At 41.9% G+C, this 22,121-nt stretch overlaps 2 protein-coding genes across 4 annotated transcripts; both read left to right on the forward strand.

The window, feature by feature from the left end:
* Positions 1 to 3,388: 3,388 nt before the first annotated feature.
* LOC102212022 (uncharacterized) lies at positions 3,389 to 21,825 on the forward strand. Of its 3 annotated transcripts, none has more exons than XM_013914707.1 (4): positions 3,389 to 3,531; positions 3,630 to 3,685; positions 4,685 to 4,987; positions 21,128 to 21,825. In XM_013914707.1, the coding sequence occupies exons 1-4, from the start codon at positions 3,506 to 3,508 to the stop codon at positions 21,640 to 21,642; spliced, it is 900 nt and encodes a 299-aa protein (XP_013770161.1). In that variant the 5' UTR covers positions 3,389 to 3,505; the 3' UTR covers positions 21,643 to 21,825. The 3 variants fall into 3 exon arrangements, with proteins under 3 accessions (XP_013770161.1, XP_005748344.1, XP_005748341.1); XM_005748287.1 differs by lacking the exon at positions 21,128 to 21,825 and adding an exon at positions 5,630 to 5,691 and having other exon boundaries at positions 4,685 to 5,546; XM_005748284.1 differs by lacking the exons at positions 3,389 to 3,531; positions 3,630 to 3,685; positions 4,685 to 4,987 and adding exons at positions 18,272 to 18,426; positions 18,525 to 18,580 and having other exon boundaries at positions 20,825 to 21,680; positions 21,764 to 21,825.
* Positions 8,408 to 14,073, forward strand: LOC102211735 (uncharacterized). Its single transcript, XM_005748286.1, has 3 exons — positions 8,408 to 8,678; positions 8,788 to 8,843; positions 11,924 to 14,073. Exons 1-3 carry the CDS (start codon positions 8,653 to 8,655, stop codon positions 13,960 to 13,962), a joined length of 2,121 nt encoding a protein of 706 aa, XP_005748343.1. The 5' UTR covers positions 8,408 to 8,652; the 3' UTR covers positions 13,963 to 14,073.
* Positions 21,826 to 22,121: the final 296 nt, after the last annotated feature.

Here is a 22,121-nt window from a genome sequence, read left to right on the forward strand (position 1 = left end):
AAAAGTAACTAAGTAATTAATTACTTTTGAAAATAAGTAATCAGTAAAGTAATGGGATTACTTTTTTGGGGAAGTAATCAGTAATTAGTTACTGATTACTTTTTTTCAAGTAACTTGACCAACACTGCTGAGGACCAGATTACTTTAATTATTGTCTGATATATAAAACCTTATTTACACGTAGAAACTTTCTGTTTACTGTGTCACCTTATTAGAAAGCTCAAATGTTTTGCAGCTCCATTCAGATGTTTGTGGTCGAATGTTGCTCGGTAATGGCTCTCGTTAAGTAAAGGTTACCAACTCCTGCTCCAGGAGCCTCTTACTAATAATGACAGATTGATCAAAAGCTCAGGGAGAAAGCAAATAACATCACTTTCAAAGTGATTTTTTATTGAGCCCAACTATGGTTGATTGGTTGGCATTTGGGCTGCATCGTTCACTTGAAACCACTTGGAATTCACTCATAATTCATGCACAATTAGCTCCAGATAGATAGCACCGCTTCAGCCAGCTGATAGCAGCCCTATGATTTATCCACAAAGAATAGAACCATTTTTTCTCAGTCGTTTCCACCTCATTATTCACCAACACACACACACACACACACACACACACACACACACACACCTCTGTGCCTCACTAAATCTAATATCACAAAAGCCCCCCTCCCTCAGACAGGTGTCCCACACCATATTATTTCCCCCACGTGTGCCCGCCTTGCCTCTCTGAGAGTATACTTGACATTAAAAAGTTTGAGAAGCCTGTAATTCCGCAGCCTTCCAATTCACACGCCGCCGACCTGATTACCCATTCAGTGTGAAATGACATTTTGAAAGAGCCCCAGCTCTGACAGGTGGCTCTTTGTCATCATTATTCCAGCGTAACACCCGCTCAGCCCTGCTCACTGTGCTGTGCTGCGGCTTGTGCCAACTGTTCCCACAGAAAAAAAGGCACGGGCGCTCAAGACGCCCATACAAGCACACGCATATTGGATTGTTTAAATCAACACAGCCGGTATGAGGATGAAGTCCTAATCAGCAGAGCAATTAGCCACCGACTCAATGAGAGCTTTCTGGCAAATACATAAGCAAACATAAACAGAGGTGCACGTTTGCACACGCAGCATCTGAAAATGAAACAAAATGAGGTATTGATTGGCTGTCGGAGGGGCAAACAACATCATTTATCCCCCGCAGGATGACACGGAGCACAAAGGAATCAATCCAGAGGAGAACGAGAGGGGAATACATAGACGAAGAGCAAAGGCCAAACAAACGACAGCAGGCCAGCAGTAAACAACGCTACGGCTGATGGTCAAAAGGTTTAGACTGAGCTGCACAGCAACACACATTTTCCTTTTGAACATCTGACTTCATCATTTAGAGTTTTAAACGTTTGATTCGCAAATAATGACTTAACATATCTACTTTCAGCCCCCTTACTTATCATTTTAGAAATGTTTTATGGGACTTCTGTAGTTACCTGCTATAAAGATGTTTGACCACCAGGGGTCTAAGGAGCTTGGAAAGAAAAGCGTCTGGACTTCTTTGACTTGTTGAAGATGTTTCACCTCCGAGAAGCTTCTTTAGTTCTAAGAGTCAAATGGTGGAGACTCCCAGTACCATTTGACTCTTAGAACTAAAGAAGCTTCTCGTCTTCCTTAGACTACCATGACCTGGATGACTGAGAACCTTCAGAAACCAGAGTGCAACGTTCACCAGAAAGGCTTAGCGTAATAGGACATGCCGTATTTTGTCTAACCTGTGTTTGCATGTGTCCGTACTTAAACAGTGATTCTACAGCTGGGAGAGGCCCTCTCCTGTCCAACCCCCTCACTCTGTGACCTACGTCTATAAACGGATAGATGGAAGTGCTACATTGACTTGCTGTGCCATCTTGTGGTATGAATTAGTATTACACAAAAGTGCAGCCCGATCCTCGTTCAACTTCAGCCGATGTCTCAAAGCGTAAATATTACTGAATGATATTTACTGACTAGAAGTAATAAATAGAGTCATCTTTTCATTTTAACTTTAACACTGAGCCTGCAAAGCTAAATTTAATTTAAAATATGCATTTGCACTGTGGAAGACTCCAACCTGAGCTGGAGAGACAGAAATCCATCCAGAAAACAGAAGTCTGAAGCACATTAATAATATCACTGTGTGTCTCATAAATTGTAATTGGTAAATAAAAATGTTAAGCTTTTAATGTAGTTCTCCTTTATTCTGAAAGTGGTTTCATATCTTGACTGCTTTCATTTTTACAGCAGATTTATATAAGAAAATGTGATTGGTGAAGGGAGTTACAGCGAGGCACTGATGGGTCCCAGTATGTTTGTCAGTATTATTATTATGGGGGACTGGATTTAGGTTTCACCTGCAGCTACAGGAAGTAGATAATGCTGTGTTTGTTAAATTCAAACCAGTTCATCAAGCAAAAAGTCACTGCTGCTGCTGCTGCTGCTGCTGTGGGCCTTGGGAGGAAATAAACCGGCGAGGAAATGAATAAGTCAAAATAAACAAGTCGACACCATGTGCAGATCCATCATTGTTAAGCTGCAACGGTGACTGCACAGCCGAGGCCGAGGCTCAATCTTTATGGCTCCGACAGCCAGCTTGCTTTGTTGTGACTGGAGTACCAAACAGACTGTTGGAGTACTGTGCATGCATGCAAAGTCACAGTCATAGCTGTGCGATCAGATGCATGGCTTCTTAAAGCAGTTAACATTATCAATTCAGAAAGTTTACTGCAGTTTTTTTATGATTTTAATGGATAAAAACTCTACTCCTAAATATATACTTAGGATGTATGAAATACAGTGCATCATAAATAAACAAAATAAGTTTATGACAGAAATTTTTATTTCACTTTTCCTTTGTAAAGTCTGAATTTAGCAACACGGGTGAGGAGAAGACAAAGATCTGATGACTTCGGTGACATTTACAGTATTAGGGATCTGCTGTATTGGGTGACCAACGTGCTTCGGCTTGTGGTCTTCATCAGGGTCATAAAGTCAGAATCTAGACAGAATTTTTTGGTCTTCTCTGGATTAAACCAGAGAGGCCCTGGAGCAACAGTTTATGTTTGAGCGACGAACAAAATGAACATGTATAAGTAAAAGGAGAGAGCAGCTGAGCAGAAAACCCTCTGCTGTAATGCATCATATCCTCTGCAGAAGACAGGCAAGTGCTCTCTGCTGGAGCAATCACATCTAGTGGTCACATCTAGTGGTCACACCTGCGTGAGGCTGCCTGTGTGTGTCTCCCTCACACTTGTATGGGGGAGGGAGGTTGACCTGTTGGGTACCTCAGTTCAACTTCTCATTAAAACAGGCTAATTGGAAACACCTGCAGTAGGAAGGACCTATAAAGACAGCAGCATGTCCTGAACACTTGACTCAGAAGCACACTGGTGTTTGGCTGGAGTAGCTGACAGGGCACGACTACATGCACAGTCTGGTTGGAGGGTTTGTGAGGACACAGCGAGTGCAGCTGCAGCAGTCATGGCTGCTCGGTTCCTCATTGCAAGGTACCACGTTTAAATGTGCTTTCATGATCTACACTTCCTGTACTTCAATGTTACCTTTGGTCGTGTTTTATCTTGACTGTATTTGTGCTGCTTGACAGGTTTTTACTGCTTTATGTTTTGAGTGATGTGGACTACTCCTCAGCTTTTCCAGGAGGTGAGCATGCTGAACCCGTGCCAATGATTTTATGAAATGATAACTTGCTGTCTGACTTGAAGACTCCAGTGAAGTCATGCCTGCACCCACAGTCTGCAGCATCCCTTTAGAAAATGCTTTATTCATTATTCTACAGACTTATGTTGGAGATTTAGGGAGAAAGTCTGACTGGGTATGTGGGAGGGTATAGGAAATACAGTAGCCTTGGTAAAAGTTGTAATATGATCGAGAGCACATCAATAATTCAAGTCTTTGAAAGGAGAGGTTTAAGAGTGTCCTTTTATTATTTACACTGGTGCAAATTATGTAGTATGTTATCCATGCAGTCTTTTTCTTTTTCTTTTTTTGTTTTCTTTTTCACTCCCCCACTTCAGATGATAAAGCTGTTGGTCACTAAATGTGTCTCAGTGTACTTTTTCAGGGCTTTAAAGCTATTGGGGTAAAGTTGTGATGCCTCATGTCCAAATCAGCAGGCTTAATTCAGTCAAAGGTATTTAAACAGATTGCAGTAAAACGAATCTACTGATGTGTTAATTGCACTGCCGTCCTTGCTCTGTATTTCTAATGTGACAGCTGCACACTTGGAGCTCCACTGCTTTAACGTGACAGCAGACTTTCATTCAGTGAGGTGGAAACTCTACAGGTTGCATTTACGACGCATTGTAATCAGTCATCATAAGCTTGGCTGTTTCACTGGTGTTTTATTACCTTTTTACTCCAGTAATCACTTTAAAAGGTCAAGTTCTTCCCTGTTAAATTTGGAAAAGAACAATTGTAACTGTAGATGGTATAAAAATGCATGAATATTATGCTTTGCCTGAGTGGATCAAGCAAATTAAGCGATTTCTTCTCTGATGTTAAAAAGGTATAAGAATGCAAAGGTCTACGACACTGGTTTAAACTCAAGACTGAAGTTGTATCCAAACAATACTGAGAAACTGAAGATGTACATGTGTTTTCAACCTGATAATCTGTATTCTTACCCATGTTCTCTCTCAGCCACAAGTCCTGTGCAGCCTAGAGCGTGGCAGGGTGGAAGAGGGGAACACGATGTGTATGGAAGTCCTCGTCCTTTCCAGTACATGAGGGCTCTGCGGCCGACAGATCCAAGGATCTACCCTAATGTGCACGATCAGGTCCAAGTCCAATCCCCGAGCTCGTATCAGCCACGCTCTAATATTCCCGCCCACAGACCCATGGAAACGTATCCGCTCCAGCCTCAAGCACACAGAAACCACCTTGTGGCCAAGCCCAGGAGCTTTGACTTGAGCCTGAGGATTCCTTTTGCTCAGTCTCGTGATGGTGCTAATCCTCCTCGGTACGGACCAAGTGGCTTTATTATTGACAACAGTTTTAATAATCCCGGCAGACGCCATGGCCATGACGCTTCCAAGCTGGGCTACCAGTTCAGCTTATCCGTTCCCTTTTCACGAGGTTCTCCACGCCGCCAGGAACATCACAGCGGACATCGACACAGGCCTGAGGAAGCTGATTTGGGTCACCAAAGACCGCAGGTTTATGTGCCGCCTCATACAAGGCCGCACCCCAACGAGCAGCAGCAGCATCATCATCGTGAGCATCATCATCGTGACGAAGGCCGCCCTGGTCGGGTCTCTGCATTTCCGGAGCCAGATGGACTGGAACGCCCATCAAGGCCGCGCCATCCTCAGAGAGATGTCGACCCTTACAGTGGCTACTACAACTCCCACATGAATCCTACGTGGAACGACTACTGGTGGTATTACCATGGACCTCACTGGGGTCATGTAAAGCATCCATCTTCTGACCCTTGGCCAAATTTCCATCGGTCAGCTTCAGACTGACATGGATGGAAGAGGCGAGCCAAACTCGCAGGGCTCAGGTGGGTCACTGGTTTTTGGCTATTACAACATGGCATTTCTTGATGGTTAAAACCTGTTCCTCATATTTCTTCCTCCTCTACAGCTCTACAGTGCAACAAGGATCTCCTGTATTTATCTAAAATAAAGTGTGAAAGCTCTCCTGCAGTTTCTCTCGTCTTCTGTCAGGTTGAAAGAATGGCTGAACATTTGGGTTGAGGTTGATCTTTAGAGCTAATGACATTCATGTTTTTGTAAGCAAGAAGCAACAAGTTTATGCCCGAATGCTAAAAGCCACTGACTCTGCAGCTCACTAAATATTTGGGTGATGTACATTTTGAACTGCATCTAGAGATGCAACTGAGCCCAGTATTTCACAATTATTGCAGGCTTGACACAAAATCAAGTGTCCTGTCTTTGAGCCAACTCTAGCCCTCACTTTCACTAGAGCTGCCATTTAAAAGTCCCTGAGAGTGACTCGACGTTCCATCCTTCAGTAGTTGCTTGCATACAAACTTGAAATGGTTTTGGAACTTTAATCGAGTGCCTGTCATAAGATTTTAATATTGCTACTCCTTAATCCAGTGCATCATTGTGGAAGAACTGTAAAATGGTTCTACTTCAAGTATTCTGTGCTGGCTGGCAGTGGGGCTAATGGTAGGGGGAGTGGCAGAACATCTGTAAAGATGTGTTTGAGGGTTTTGTTAAAAGCTGAACCTCCAAGGTTTGCAAACGTCAATAGCAATGCACAAAACAAAGTCCTTCATTATTCAAATAAGTTTCTTTAAAGAGGTTGAAGCACAGCAGTGACACATCACAGCATAAAGGAAATGTGCAACAGACTAGAAAAATGCAGCAGTGCACTGGCACAATGACCGTCCACTAGGTGACAGGTACATGCTCTGCAAGAGCAATCGCCTAAAACATGTGTTTGAAGGAACCGGTGAGCAGAAATTGAATTGTATGTTGGTGCTCTGTTTTGCAGAGAGCAGCAGGTTTCTCCAGAATGTGAGATCTACCTGGAACATCAAAAAAAAAAAAAGCAGTGGGGCCCTTATGGCTTGGTGCACTGACGCCAGTAGTCTACAATGGGTTGTTTCAAAGGTTTCCACATCTCAGCCAACAACTGAAACAGTATTTTATTAAGCTGATGACATCTGAACCTCAGTGGTACAAGAGGCTCCTCCCACCAGTGTGTGGGTGTGTCTCAGTGTCAGAGAAGCTTTTAAATGCAGAGAGAAGAGAATGGCAAGACTTTTATACACATTTCCCCTCATGATTGCTCTTGAAGGCCACAGCATCCATAAATATTATTTTTCATCTCTTGCTATAGAGGATTATAGCTGCTATAAAGCAAACAAATTAACAATGAACTTAGGAAAAACTGATTATGGAAACTTTGTCCACTTCCATTCACTACTGTTCACTTCTTTCATGTTGGTTTTGGACTGTAGATCAATAAAGTTGTTTAGCTTGACTGTTTTGTTCTAACTGCAGCCACGATCTAATGTTGCCACCAAATGGCCAAAGGAGACTGTTCTACTCCAGCCTCCACCACAGAAGAAATATCAATCCCAAAAGCTATGAATTGGTCTGAGAATTCCTTATTTTGATCTTTTGGTCAGAAATGAAGAGGGGGATTTGTCCAGTGAAGGACGTGATGGTGGAAATGATGCTCCTGCTGTCCCCAAACCAGGTCAAACCGACTTATCTGTTCCCTCTTCATCAGTACAGATATGATTGGATCAAGGCAACCCTTCTTGAACTAGTGCCTCCGAAACACAGGAGCAGACTCATGAGCCAGGTCATGTAAAACCACAAAGTCCCACTCTGCATGAAACAGAAGGCCTTTCTTCAACTGTGAAACCACACTGCAATAGACTTTTGAGTAGAAAATTAGTTAAAGAAGGAAAATGAAAGAAAAATAAGATGTTCTTTGTGTACAGGCTGTGATCAGCTGATCTGGGCTACTGCTGCTCTGAAGTTTACTGCTCTTTGTGGATTTACACAACCGAATTTAACAAGATGTCAGCAGGTGTTTTATGAGTTGTACTATTCCATCCTCTACACTGACAGTTTGTTTTTCCGCACGTTTCACAGCATGAAGAAACACGATGTCACATGTACAGATCGGTCTCTCACGAGGCTTTACATTTGCAGTTGATCAAATCCCACTGAGCAGAGGTTAATGATAACATCTCTTCTTCCTCTCCTGTCCTGTCTTTCTTATCTTTCTCCATCTGTGAGTGAAGTTAGCTCTCTTTCTTTTGTCTCCCTGTGAAATACAACAGCTGGACCTTCAGCTGCAGCACGCTGTGTCACAGTCTCACTGTGTTTGCTGATGTTTGTTGAGCTGACAGAAACGCTGCATTTGAAATTACCTGACACTGAAAAACTTTTACTCCCTTTATTTGTGTTTTCTTACTTCAGTGTGAAGCATGACTAGCAGTTTTTATATGTAAATGTCATAAAGATAATCACATTATTTAAAGGTTTATGAGAAACCAACCCTTCAGGTTTCTCAACCACGTGAGTGAGCAGTGAATCAGCCAGATCCAACCCTCACTGATCACGTTCAGTTTCCAAACACCAAGAGCTGGTCGTGAGAAATACTGAACTTAAGGGTTCAAGACGGGTTGGGGGACATCACAGGGGCTACATTTATCTTCAATATGGGATCATCGTTTTTTACTGTGGTTCCTGATGTCAATACAAGGCCTTTAAAAAAATGTGTGCAAGGTGTATAAAATTATAAAAGAAAGAAAACCCCACTATAATACAGCTCTGCACTTAGACAATCAGGTCAGAAGTTGAAATCAAATGTGTTCTTGTTGTCCACATCCCCTCTGGGGCATAGATTCAATCATTCTAACGTCTCAGCCAGGCCAATCACATCAAGTGTTTGCACCTGTGTGAGGCAGAGTTTGCTTCAGCCCAACTTTTCATTAGGAAGATGGAAAAGACACACACAGACAGCCGCGTGGCTTGGATGCTCGACTTTGAGTCTCGTGGGTGTTTGGTTGGAGGAGCTGGAAGTTGGGCTTTCTGGATCCACGGCTGACAGGGCAGCTGTGCTGCACAGTCCAGCTCAGCGCTCGCAGCTGTGAGGACACAGCGACTGCAGCAGTCATGGCTGCTGGCTTCCTAATTACAAGGTAACACATTAAATATGAAACCAAATGGGTTTTATTAGGTCCATTTTATTTACTTGAGTCTTTGTTTGTCTGGGTCTACCTTGACTGTGTATTTGTAACTGTTTAACAGATTATTGCTGGTCTGTTTGTTGAGTGAGGTGAACTACTCCTCAGCTTTTCCAAGAGGTAAGCCTGACTCACCTCCTGCTGTTTGGAAATGGGGCTAAAACTCTTCTTGTAAATAAGAGAATGGGCCTTTGTTAAAATACCTGTGTTACTATAACTGAAGAGTGCTGCAAATTAAACCCTGTTAAGCTTTGATTCGTTAGCAACAATTTACCAGCTCCCCTAATTAAAGTGAGACCAAACACTAGGCCTACGATCTGATACACAGCACTGACAATTCAGGGTGGTGTTTTAGGGAAACTGCACTGCTTCATTCACGTTTGCTTCATCTGCAGACTTACAGGCACAAGATGGCTCTAAATTTCTAGAATATTCTAGCAGCTCTCAACCAAACCGCGGTTATTAAAGTGTGCTTTAATATGTATAGTGATGTAAGAAATCTCCATAAGAAATCTGACCTATGTCCTGTTTCTTTTTTTTTTTTTCCAACCCTGCACAAATCAACAAAGAGCCATAACAATTTGCAAATGCAGGGGGATGTCTATAAAGGGGTCTCGAGGTGGAACTCTTCTTCAGTCCTGAAATGTAATTTTGACAATCTGAGTCTAATTAATAAGAAATATATGCTATTAACTTTTCAAATGTATGTGGTCTTAAAACAGGACAGTGTTCAGGGTATGTTTGCAGCATTCTCACGCTATGGAGTTCTTGTGTACTGGATGTAGATGCTGTCTCCACACTATATGAAATGCAGTTGGTATAAAATGAGTTGTCCTGTGCTTCATCTTATGCTGCTTAAATTGTTTCACAGGGAATTAGACGAGCCTTCTTTGAGCCAACTGTCAGGCCGGTTTATTCGTCACGACGCTCCTTTGTTGTCATTTGAAAAACACAGTAACAACACTTGGGTGCAGTCGGGAACTGTTTCTGTGCTGCTAATCATGAATTATGAAGTCCATTAATTCAAATTAGATTGTTGAGATTCTAGAGACGTGTTGAAAATAGATTTTTAATGTCTAAATTTTACTACTTCTTTCTAACCTTTATTTAACCAGGAAGATCCCATTGAGATTAAAAACCTTTTCCATGGATGGGCAGCATCAAGTTACAAGTCACAGTTACAGAAATTACTGTTAAACACAGAGAGCAACAACACAAATGCAAAATTAAATGAAAAGAATAAAATAAAGATAATAAAAAAAATTAAAAATCAAAGGAAAATACAAAAATTCAGTTAAAATGACAATCTAATTGAAGCAATTGCATGTTATGGACTTGGCCTCAGGGATTCTTAGTTAGCACTTAAGTGCTTTATGAAATAATTCAGTGTTTTTCCAGTCGTTCTGCAGTTTGTTCCAAGCCAAGGGTGTTAACTGTCTGTTATATAAAACTGTATAAATGAGAGTTCCTCCGACTTGCCGAAGCAGGCCATCCTACCCAAGAGTATAACTCAGTGTTGAGTCTGAGATTTACGGTTAGTGATGAACCTCAGTGAAGCATGATACACTATCAACCATTCAAAGACATTGAGCAGAAGCTTTCATGTATAGAATATCTCCATAATCCAGCACAGGCAAAAATGTTGCATTTAAAAGCAGATTCTTTATATTGTAAGAAAAACACAACTTATTTTGAAAATAAAATCTGTTTTAACTTCAGATTTTTCACGAGATTCTCTACATGTGGTTTGAAGGTGAGCGCTGTGGCACTCCGTTGTGCACTGTAACAAATTCAGACCATCAGATTTAATGCACTGAGACATATCACTGAGACAGTTTGAGAACCATGCCACTGCTCTGAGTCCTGACTGGAGGAGTCTAAGTTTTAAAATACAATGATCAACAGTGTCTAATACGTTTGACAAATTAATAGAAAGGGACGCACAGTGTTGTTTCTTATCAAGTGCAACAGTAATATTATTTGCCACTTTCACTGCAGCTGTGATGGTACTGTGATTTATTTATTTTCTTCCCCTAAAGCCTGATTGATCAGATAAAACGGCATTGGTGTGTAGAAACTAACTGCTCGCACACACGAGCTTCAAGAACTGGCACAGCACAGATTAGATATTGGTCTATAATTAGTTAAAACTGCTGGGTCGCCCACTTTTAGTAGAGGGACAACAAAAGTTGATTTTCATACTGAGGGAATTTGATTCAATTCAATTTTATTCATATAGGAAAGAAAAACTCCCTTTTAACAGGAAGAAACTTAATTTATCCCAAATTGTGATCATATCTATCTTGGGTATCAAACTGCACACATTAAGATGAATAATCTTCAGCCGAGGTGAGGATTTAAATTCAGATGGTGTTTGACTGCATTGCAGCTGAGGGCCTGGTCTAGGTTGAACATCACCAGATAAGAGCAGTATTAAGACAATCAGAAGTCTCTGCTTTGAGACTTTGAGTTTGACTTGTGAAATGTTGAAACTAAGCAGAATTTTTCTTAACTTTGTAATCATACAAAACAAGAAGGTTTTGAAGATAAGGTAAATCTTTGTGTAGATCAAATGAAAAATCCGTGTCCTGTTCCAAATACATTGGAGATCGTACAGGAAGTACAGCAGCAGTGATGATATAGATCTGGGATCATGTTAAATGTGCTTGACTTAGAAAAATTCAGTGTCCCAAAGTCCCCCACAGCCAATAAGCAAAGTTATTTTAAAAAGTAATTATCCAAAACACACGACTATTGTTGATACTGAATTAAATGTATCATCAGGCTGCAAAGACCTAGGATGGCAAGTAAGGCTCCAGCCAGAAGCTCATGTCCGTGGCTAGCAGATGGCGTCTGCTTGCTAGCAGATGGCCTTAGTGTGCTGTTGATAGGTCCAGCCAGCAGCACAGGCCCCGGTGTGGTGCAGACGGTTTCTGGTAGTAGCAGAGGCCCCCAAAATGGGCCACTTTCCAAGAACTAACAGAATAGTTTAAAATACCTTGTTGGAAAAACACTAGAATCCGTTTAAAATAGTAAAAACAGAAAAATACCCAACAAATTCAAAGCAGACATTCAACAAGGAGACATGCTGCTGCCATCTTGGTCAGCCATCTTGGTCAGTGGTCTTGCCATGTAATCTTGCAGAAATTACAAATTACAATGTAATATTTACATTAACCTTCACCTGTCTTCTATCATAGCCAGAAGTTTTGTGCAACCGAGAGTGTGGCAAAGTGAAGGAGAGGAAGAAGCCTACAACTATGAGAACTGTCATCCTTTCTACTACATCAGTGCCCAGGACAAAACATTGGAAAAGCAGGGACGTTTAATGATGGCCCCTTTCCATATCTGTAAACAAAACCATCCCATAGTGTACCAAAAAGCCTCAAACCTCAAGCCTGCAAACCCCTTGCAGCCACGATCTAATGTTGCCACCAAATGGCCAAAGGAGACTGTTCTACCCCAGCCTCCACCACAGAAGAAATCTCTGTCACCCAAACCCAAAAGCTACGAATTTAGTCTGAGCATTCCATATTTTGATCTTTCGGTCAGACATGAAGGGGGAGATTTGGCCAGTGAAGGACATGATGGTGGAAATGATACCGCTCCTGTCTCTAAACCAGGCTTTCAAATCGACTTATCTGTTCCCTCTTCATCTGTCTCTCAATATCCCAATATCCCAATGACCAGCTATGTTGACAGTTCAGTAAATCAAGAAAATCCAGAGAACACAGAGTTTGTCAATTACGGTAACATAAAGCAGGAAATGCCACAATCAAGGCAACCTTTCTTAAACTCTGCTGGTAGTAGTTACTCAGAAACACAGGAACAGGCTTATAAACCATATTTCATCAAAACACAATCAAGTTCAACTCTTACTGGATCAGAAAGACCTTTTCTACATTTTCAAACACAAGAGCAGACTTATGAGCCAGTTCATGTTAAACCACAAAGCTCCACTCTGCATGAAACAGAAAGGCCTTTCTTCAACTTTGAAACAACACCACAACAGACTTTTGAGCCAAGTCGTGTTAAGCCCCAGTCAAGTTCACCAATAACTGGATCAAAATGGCCTTTCTTTAACTCTGCAGGAACACAGCAACAGACACATGAACCAGGTTATCTTAGACCTCAATCAATTTCAACCCTTGGTGGATCAGAATGGCCTGCCTTAAACTTGGCACCTCCCCGGCAACAATCCTTTGAGGCAGGTCATCTTAAGCCTCAAGCAAGTTCAGCAATAGCTGGATCAGAATGGCCTGTCTTCAATTCGGCACCACCCCGGCAACAATCCTTTGAGGCCGATGGTCTTAAGCCTCAATCAATTTCAACCCTTGGTGGATCGGAATGGCCTGCTTTAAACTTGGCACCACCCCGGCAACAATCCTTTGAGGCAGGTCATCTTAAGCCTCAAGCAAGTTCAGCAATAGCTGGATCAGAATGGCCTGCCTTAAACTTGGCACCACCTCGGCAACGAACCTTTGAGCCAGGTCGTGTTAAGCCACAGTCCAGTTCAGCAATAGCTGGATCAGAATGGCCTGTCTTCGATTCAGCACCACCCCAGCAACAATCCTTCGAGGCAGATGGTCTAAAGCCTCAATCAAGTTTAACCCTTGGTGGATCAGAATGGCCTCCTTTAAACTTAGCACCAATTCAGCAACAGACTCGTGAATCAGGTTTTCTTAAGCAACAATCAAGCTCAACCCTTGCTGGATCAGAATGGCCTGCCTTAAACTTGGCACCACCTCGGCAACGAACCTTTGAGCCAGGTCGTGTTAAGCCACACTCCAGTTCAGCAATAGCTGGATCAGAATGGCCTGCCTTAAACTCAGCAACACAGCAACAGACTCATGAGTCGGGTTATCTTAAACCACAATCAATTCCAGCCTTTGGTGGATCAGAATGGCCTGTCTTCAATTTGGCACAGACTCGGCAACAAACCTTTGAGGCAGCTGGTCTTAAGCCTCAATCACGTTCAACACTTGGTGGATCAGAATGGCCTGCTTTAAACTTAGCACCAATTCAGCAACAGACTCATGAATCAGGTTATCTTAAGCAACAATCAATTCCAGCCCTTGGTGGATCAGACTGGCCTGTCTTCAATTTGGCACCGACTCGGCAACAAACCTTTGAGGCAGATGGTCTTAAGCATCAATCACGTTCAACCCTGGATGGATCAGAATGGCCTACCTTAAATATGGCACCAACTCTGCAACAGGCTTCTTTACACAGGAACTAACTCAGTGTCAACTCTGTTCAATCTGTGCACAAAGGTTATTTTACTTTTGGAGCGCATTTCTGCCAAGACTGTAACTCACCATGCAAATAAATACACAATTTCCTTCTTGCATCTGATGTCATTTATATTTTTATACTTTTACTCATACATCTCGAGTCCCTTTAGGGCAAAAATAGCTTGGTATTCACTTTTATTTTCTAAAATGTCCAATAATAGTTTTAGAAATCTTTAACATTTTATCGTACTTCTGTATATTGCCTTCTACAAAGATATTTGACCACAAGCAGGCTGCTTTGCCAGAAATGTTGTCACCTCTGTAGTAAGAAATGCAGTGTTTAATCTTACATCAGGGCCTGCTGTTTCTGTGTTTAAATAGTGATTCTATATTGGTGTTGGGTGTGGATGCCAGAGTGCCTTATTACAGCTGGAATGGGTCCTCATTTCCAACTCCCTCACTTACTTTTATAACTGGTAAGATAAGAATAGAAGGACGACAGGATAAAGACATGCTGTGGAAGAGAGACAGAGATTAATGTCAAGTATGATTCAAGGAGGTGTATTAACACATAGTGAGTGAAGAACTATCAACCAATGCATCATGGGAATCCCCCAGCAGTCTACGTCTATTGCAGCATAACTGAGGATTCAGGGTCACCTGGTCCAGCCCTAACTATATGCTTTAGCAAAAAGGAAAGTTTGAAGCCTAATCTTGAAAGTAGAGATAGTGTCTGTCTCCTGAATCCAAACTGGAAGCTGGTTCCACAGAAGAGGGGCCTGAAAACTGAAGGCTCTGCCTCCCATTCTACTTTTAAATACTCTAGGAACAACAAGTAGGCCTGCAGTGTGAGAGCGAAGTGCTCTAATAGGGTGATATGGTATTACAAGGTCATTAAGATAAGATGGGGCCTGATTATTTATTTAAGCCAACAAAGGAGAAATCTGCTCTCTTTCTAGTCCCTGTCAGGACTCTTGCTGCAGCATTTTGGATTAGCTGAAGGCTTTTCAGGGAGTTTTTAGGACTTCATAATAATAATGAATTACAGTCGTCCAGTGTAGAAGTAATAAATGCATGAACTAGTTTTTCAGCGTCACTCTGAGACAGGATATTTCTAACTTTAGAGATGTTGCACAAATGAATGAAGGCAGTCTTACATATTTGTTTAATATGTGCATTGAAGGACATGTCCTGGTCAAAATGACTCCAAGGTTCCTCAGTGTTACTGGAGGCCAAGGTAATGCCATCCAGAGTAAGAATCTGGTTAGATACCATATTTCTAAGATTTTCAGGGCAGAGTACAATAACCTCAGTTTTATCTGAATTAAGAAGCAAAAAGTTAGCAGCCATCCAGGTCTTTGTCTTTAAGACATTCCTGCAGTTTAACTCATTGGTGTGTGTTATCTGGCTTCATGGACAGATAGAGCTGGGTGTCATCTGCATAGCAGTGTAAATGTATGCTACGTCTTCTAATGATGCTGCCTAAGGGAAGCATGTATAGTGTAAACAGAATTGGTCCTAGCACTGAACCCTGTGGAACTCCATAATTAACCTCAGTGTGTGAAGAGGACTCCCCTTTTACATGCACAAACTGGAGTCTATCAGATAGATATGATACAAACCACTGCAGCACAGTACCTGTAATACCTACAGCATGTTCTAATCGCTCTAATAGGATATTATGGTCGACAGTATTGAATGCTGCACTGAGGTCTAGCAGGACAAGCACAGAGATGAGTCCACTGTCAGAGGCCATAAGAAGATCATTTGTAATCTTCACTAAAGCTGTTTCTGTGCTGTGATGAGCTCTGAAACCTGACTGAAACTCTTCAAATAAACCTCTGCAGATGATCAGTTAGCTGTTTGACAACTACTCTTTCAAGGATGTTTGATATGAAAGGAAGGTTGGAGATTGGCCTATAATTAGCTAACTCAGAAATATCAATTGGAGAAAAAGACTCTAAATGTTGCATCTGTGAGATGATTATGGGTAATTTTTTCTCTAATTGTTAAAATTTTATTTGTGAAGATGTTAATGAAGTCATTACTTGTTAACGTTAAAGGGATAGTTGGCTCAACAAACACATTACTGTAATCCGATTACTTTTTTCAACTAACGAGTAAAGTAAGGGATTACTATTGCAAAAACGGTAATTAGATTACAGTTACTTTCCCGTAGGAATGCTGCGTTACTAAAACTGTGATTTTTTTTTTTGCGAGAATGTCTCATGACAGTGACGTAAGCGAATGTGACGTTCGTGACAACAGCTGTGTGCATTTAAAGCGTGAAAGTACTGACCTTACTTTGAGTTTGGTTCCATAAAAAGTGACAAAAACATTAGCATTCGTTCAGCGTGGGAAGAAAACTTCTTTCTACAGCGAAAAAAACCCTAAACTTCCGAGCAAGCACCAAGTGCGCAACGACATAATGGGAAATTCACAGGGAAACTCGCGGATTCTTCAACTGACCGCTGCGGCACACCTGCACCAGGGCAAACCTCCGCCTGCCCCACTCCTAGAGCAACAGGACCACTAGTCTTTGATTTTATTTATTTTCTGCTGTGTTTCACTTGCATCTATTTGTGTGTAAACACAAAAAAATATTTTATTTTATGTGCTGAAATGTGCAGAAAATAGGTTTAAATGTTAAACAAATTTCTTCCAGTCAGAGAATGTTGCATATAATTTCATTTTTGCTTGATGCATAAAGTTAAAAGATTAAAATTGCTAAAACAAGTTTTAAAAACAGACTTTTCCATTTGTTTACATTTTGTATGATGGATTATGCAGAAAAAGTAGAACTGGGCTGAAAGATCTATCACTTTATCACCTCTTCAGGGTGTAAATCATGTTTTTAAAAAGTAACTAAGTAACTAAGTAATTAATTACTTTTGAAAATAAGTAATCCATAAAGTAACGGGATTACTTTTGGGGGGAAGTAATCACTAATTAGTTACTGATTACTTTTTTCAAGAAAGTTGACCAACACTGCTCAAAAGAGCTCTGACTGTTTGTCAGCCTGGCTACAGTGCTGAAGAGAAACCTGGGGTTGTTCTTATTTTCTTCAATCAGTGATGAATAGTAAGATGTTCTGGCCTTACAGAGGGCTTTCTCATAAAGCAACAAACAGTTTCTCCAGGCTAAATGATGATCTTCTAAATTTGTGACACGCCATTTCCTCTCCAACTTACAAGTTATCTGCTTTAGGCTACACAGAAACTACACAGAAACTCTGTAAGGCCCAGGTGGACGATAGATGATAACAAGTAAGACTGGTTTCTGAGTTTTACAGCTGGGGTGGACGAGGCTAAGCATCAGGCTTTCAAATGAATTAAAAGTCTGTCTGGGTCTTTGGTTGATCAATAAGCTGGTGTGGAAAATTGCTGCCACACCTCCCCCTCGGCCTGTGCTTCGAGGTTTCTGGTAGTTAGAATGACTCGGGGGTGTTGATTCATTTAAAATAACATAATCATCCTGCTGCAACCAGGTTTCTGTAAGGCAGAGTAAATCGATTTGTTGATCAATTATTAACTCATGTACTAACAGGGACTTGGAAGAGAGAGACCTAATGTTTAATAATCCACATCTCACTGTTTTACTCTTACTCTACAGGATACTGTATTGTTCTTTCTTTGTGATTTTTTTTTTATGTTTATGTCACAACATCAAGCAGCACTGAGTGGACGAGAGCATCAGGAGGTCGACCCTGTGACCCGGTGCAGAGGGAACGCTCGGCTTTTGTAATGCTGACAAAACAAAACCATGTGGGAGATTCAGTGTCAATGATTCGTACCATCTGAACTCGTGGGGTAACATTTTTGAAAATGCTATAAATACAAAGAAATATAATATAAATACTCTTTCTGCCACGATGCCACGTCTCTGTTTGAAATTGGATTTTTAATCTTAATTACATGTTTTTACCTGGATAAATAAAGGTACTGTACTGGGATACGAAATAATAAAGTCCATAGCGTGAAGGCTCTTCTTCTTTAAAGCCTAATGGCAGCTGGTAAACCAACTTAAAGCCACATTACCGCCACCTACTGGAGCGTGGATGGGAAAATAGCAGGAAAAAATAACTATGTTGTCTCCTTCAATCCTGTAACGGGAAGATATTCAAATGAAAGATTTTGTAATTCTGTGTTGCTGTCCTAAACAAATTCCTCAGGTTGCTAAATATAGCCACTAATTTCTTCTCTCTCCCTCACACGTGTATGGGGGAGGGAGGTTGACCTGTTGGGTACCTCAGTTCAACTTCTCATTAAAACAGGCTAATTGGAAACACCTGCAGTAGGAAGGACCTATAAAGACAGCAGCATGTCCTGAACACTTGACTCAGAAGCACACTGGTGTTTGGCTGGAGTAGCTGACAGGGCACGACTGCATGCACAGTCTGGTTGGAGGGTTTGTGAGGACACAGCGAGTGCAGCTGCAGCAGTCATGGCTGCTCGGTTCCTCATTGCAAGGTACCACGTTTAAATGTGCTTTCAAGATCTACACTTCCTGTACTCAAATGTGGACCTTTGTCTGGTTTTATCTTTACTGTATTTGTGCTGTTTGACAGGTTTTTACTGCTTTATGTTTTGAGTGATGTGGACTACTCCTCAGCTTTTCCAGGAGGTGAGCCTTACTTGCATCTTGTTGTTATGAATTTTTTCCAAAGCCTGTAGCAAATAACATTTTCAGCCTGTGCTGAAACAACCTGCTCCACAGTTAAAAAACTATAACAACTTACTGCCTTACCTGAAGAGTCCAGCAAAGTCATGCCTGCACGCAGAACCTGGAGCATCTCTTTAGAAAACACTTAATCATTCTTTAGATTCAAGATTCTTGGGGAAAGTATGAAGGCCTTCAGTGGGTACTAAACAGGAGACAAACCTTGGGAACAGCTAATATTCTAGAGCACATAATTAATACGTTAGAAGTCTTTGAAAGCTGACTGTTAATGCCACTGTGTACCACTAAATGGGTCTGCAGTCTATCTTTGTAAGGACAACGCAGCCAATGGGCTAAAGTTCTGTCGTGTCCAGATCAGCAGGTTAAATTTGGTTTGCTTTGGAAGCAGAGAATTGAAGTGGATAAAATGTATCAGACACTGAGAAATGTCACCAGAAGACTCTAAAGAATTGAATGTTTCTGATGCTAGAGCAACATTAAACTGGAAATGTTGATTAGATCCAGTGGTGGGACAAAGTATTCCAGACCAAACCAAAAAGCCAGGTTTTCTTCATCTAAACTGGCTTGAATAACATCTAAAACGCCAGTTGAAGGTGACTGGTGTTAAGGTTCTTGGTGTTTTGTATACAGCACATTTCCAACAAAGTGCTTTACAGACTAAAGTGTAAAATGCACAACAATAATAAAAATTTTTAGAATAATAAAATAAATACAAAATGATACAATAACACAAACATCTGCAGCAACAGTGACCGAAGCTGTAAAAATTGCTGTTTGGGTCAATATGTGCTGAAAGTCAGTCCATTAAAGATGTGTCTTTAGTAGAAACGTAAGATGTTCCAGTGTTTGTGCAGATCCAGTATTTAGAGGCAGGGGTGTCCAACTCCAGGCCTCGGGGGGGGGGGCAGTGTCCTGCAGGTTTTGGATTTCACCCTGGGTCAACGCATCTGAATCAAGTGATTAGTTCATTACCAGGCCTCTGGAGAACTTCAAGGCATGTTGAGGAGGTAATTTAACCATTTGAATCAGCTGTGTTGGATCAAGGACACATCTAAAACCTGCAGGACACTGGCCCTCGAGGCCTGGAGTTCCCCACGCCTGATTTAGAGGGAGGGGGCCTGCCACAGAAGGCTCTGTCACAACAAAATTTAAGTTGGACCATGGAATAATTAACACTGGTTTTTAACTTAACCTCATACTTTCAGGAGCCTGAATAGAAGCTCATATGGGTAAGAAGGGGTTTGGTCGTTTTCTTGACGTAAAAACACAACTTGGATCCTGTAAGGAAGCCAGTGTAGGGAGGCTAGCACTGGAGTTATGCTCCATCAGTTTCATACCTGTCAGCAGACAAACTGCTGCATGTTGGCCCACCTGAAGATGGTAAATTGAGGACTGGTCCAAACCAAAAAGTGGAGAGAATCGCACAGTCCAAACTGCAACTGAATGAAAAGATGGTAACAAACGGCTAAATGCTCTTCATGGCACTGAAAACTAACCCTTTGTAAAGTTTTAAACACAGGGAAATATCTGTTTATGTAAATACTTTCGGGAAGAAACTGAAATGACGGATTCTAGAATCAAATTTCACTTGCTGGGCCCACGTCGTCATTTTAGGGTTGACAGTGTTTTAGTAGGTAAAGGTGAATGGCTTGGCCAGTTGAGCTGCGGTTTGGGGAAGGCCTCAAAGGGTACTGGCAGCGGCTCCCAGGCCTGGCAGATCCCCCGTGTACTAAATAGATGTGAAGAAGATAAAGAATTTAAAAGGGAGGCAGGGTGGGGCACGTAAAGGAATGAACAGCTTGTAACTAGGAGAACATGTGGATAAGAACTGGAAGGCGTGTGTTTGGAGGCTTGGGCCCGCTCTTGGAATTCTGATACTTTCTCCAATTAAAGTGACGTTAAAAGCAGACTGTAGTTAAACATTCAAAAAGTTTCTGAACCCAACATTCCCCAGAGAGCCTCCTAAATGAGTAAGTGTAGGTCTGTGCAAAAGTTTCTTGAGCTGCAATCATCTGCATTTCTTGCCACCTTACAGATTAGGAAACAAATTTTGGTCCACTCAGAAAAAACCTATCAAATTTAAGTTACTTTCCTCCTGTTAAGATAAATCTGCATCAGTATACTGTCAAACTGTAGATGTTTTTTTAGCTTGGTATAATCTGTATTCTTACCCATGTTCTCTCTCAGCCACAAGTCCTGTGCAGCCTAGAGCGTGGCAGGGTGGAAGAGGGGAACACGATGTGTATGGAAGTCCTCGTCCTTTCCAGTACATGAGGGCTCTGCGGCCGACAGATCCAAGGATCTACCCTAATGTGCACGATCAGGTCAAAGTCCAATCCCCGAGATTGTATCAGCCACGCTCCAATATTCCCGCCCACAGACCCATGGAAACGTATCCGCTCCAGCCTCAAGCACACAGAAACCACCTTGTGGCCAAGCCCAGGAGCTTTGAGCAAAAGGAATCCTCAGGCTCAAGTCAGTCTCGTGATGGTGCTAATCCTCCTCGGTACAGACCAAGTGGCTTTATTATTGACAACAGTTTTAATAATCCCGGCAGACGCCATGGCCATGATGCTTCCAAGCTGGGCTACCAGTTCAGCTTATCCGTTCCCTTTTCACGAGGTTCTCCACACCGCCAGGAACATCACGGCGGACATCGACACAGGCCTGAGGAAGCTGATTTGGGCCACCAAAGACCACAGGTTTATGTGCCGGCTCATGCAAGGCCGCACCCCGACGAGCAGCATCATCATCGTGAGCATCATCATCGTGACGAAGGCCGCCCTGGTCAGGTCTCTGCATTTCCGGAGCCAGATGGACTGGAACGCCCATCAAGGCCGCGCCATCCTCAGAGATATGTCGACCCTTACAGTGGCTACTACAACTCCCACATGAATCCTACGTGGAACGACTACTGGTGGTATTACCATGGACCTCACTGGGGTCATGTAAAGCATCCATCTTCTGACCCTTGGCCAAATTTCCATCGGTCAGCTTCAGACTGACATGGATGGAAGAGACGAGCCAAACTCGCAGGGCTCAGGTGGGTCACTGGTTTTTGGCTATTACAACATGGCATTTCTTGATGGTTAAAACCTGTTCCTCATATTTCTTCCTCCTTCACAGCTCTACAGTGCAACAAGGATCTCCTGTATTTATCTAAAATAAAGTGTGAAAGCTCTCCTGCAGTTTCTCTCGTCTTCTGTCAGGTTGAAAGAATAGCTGAACATTTGGGTTGAGGTTGATCTTTAGAGCTAATGACATTCATGTGTTTGTAAGCAAGAAGCAACAAGTCTATGCCCGAATGTTAAAAGCCACTGACTCTGCAGCTCATTAAATATTTGGGTGATGTACATTTTGAACTGCATCTAGAGATGCAACTGAGCCCAGTATTTCACAATTATCGCAGGCTTGACACAAAATCAAGTGTCCTGTCTTTCACAACCTGCTCTTGTACAAGGTTACAGGCACTCCAATTTATGTA

Source organism: Pundamilia nyererei, unplaced genomic scaffold, assembly GCF_000239375.1.
Source record: "Pundamilia nyererei isolate P.nyererei 1_Seehausen unplaced genomic scaffold, PunNye1.0 scaffold00218, whole genome shotgun sequence".
Taxonomy (NCBI): Eukaryota; Metazoa; Chordata; class Actinopteri; order Cichliformes; family Cichlidae; genus Pundamilia; species Pundamilia nyererei.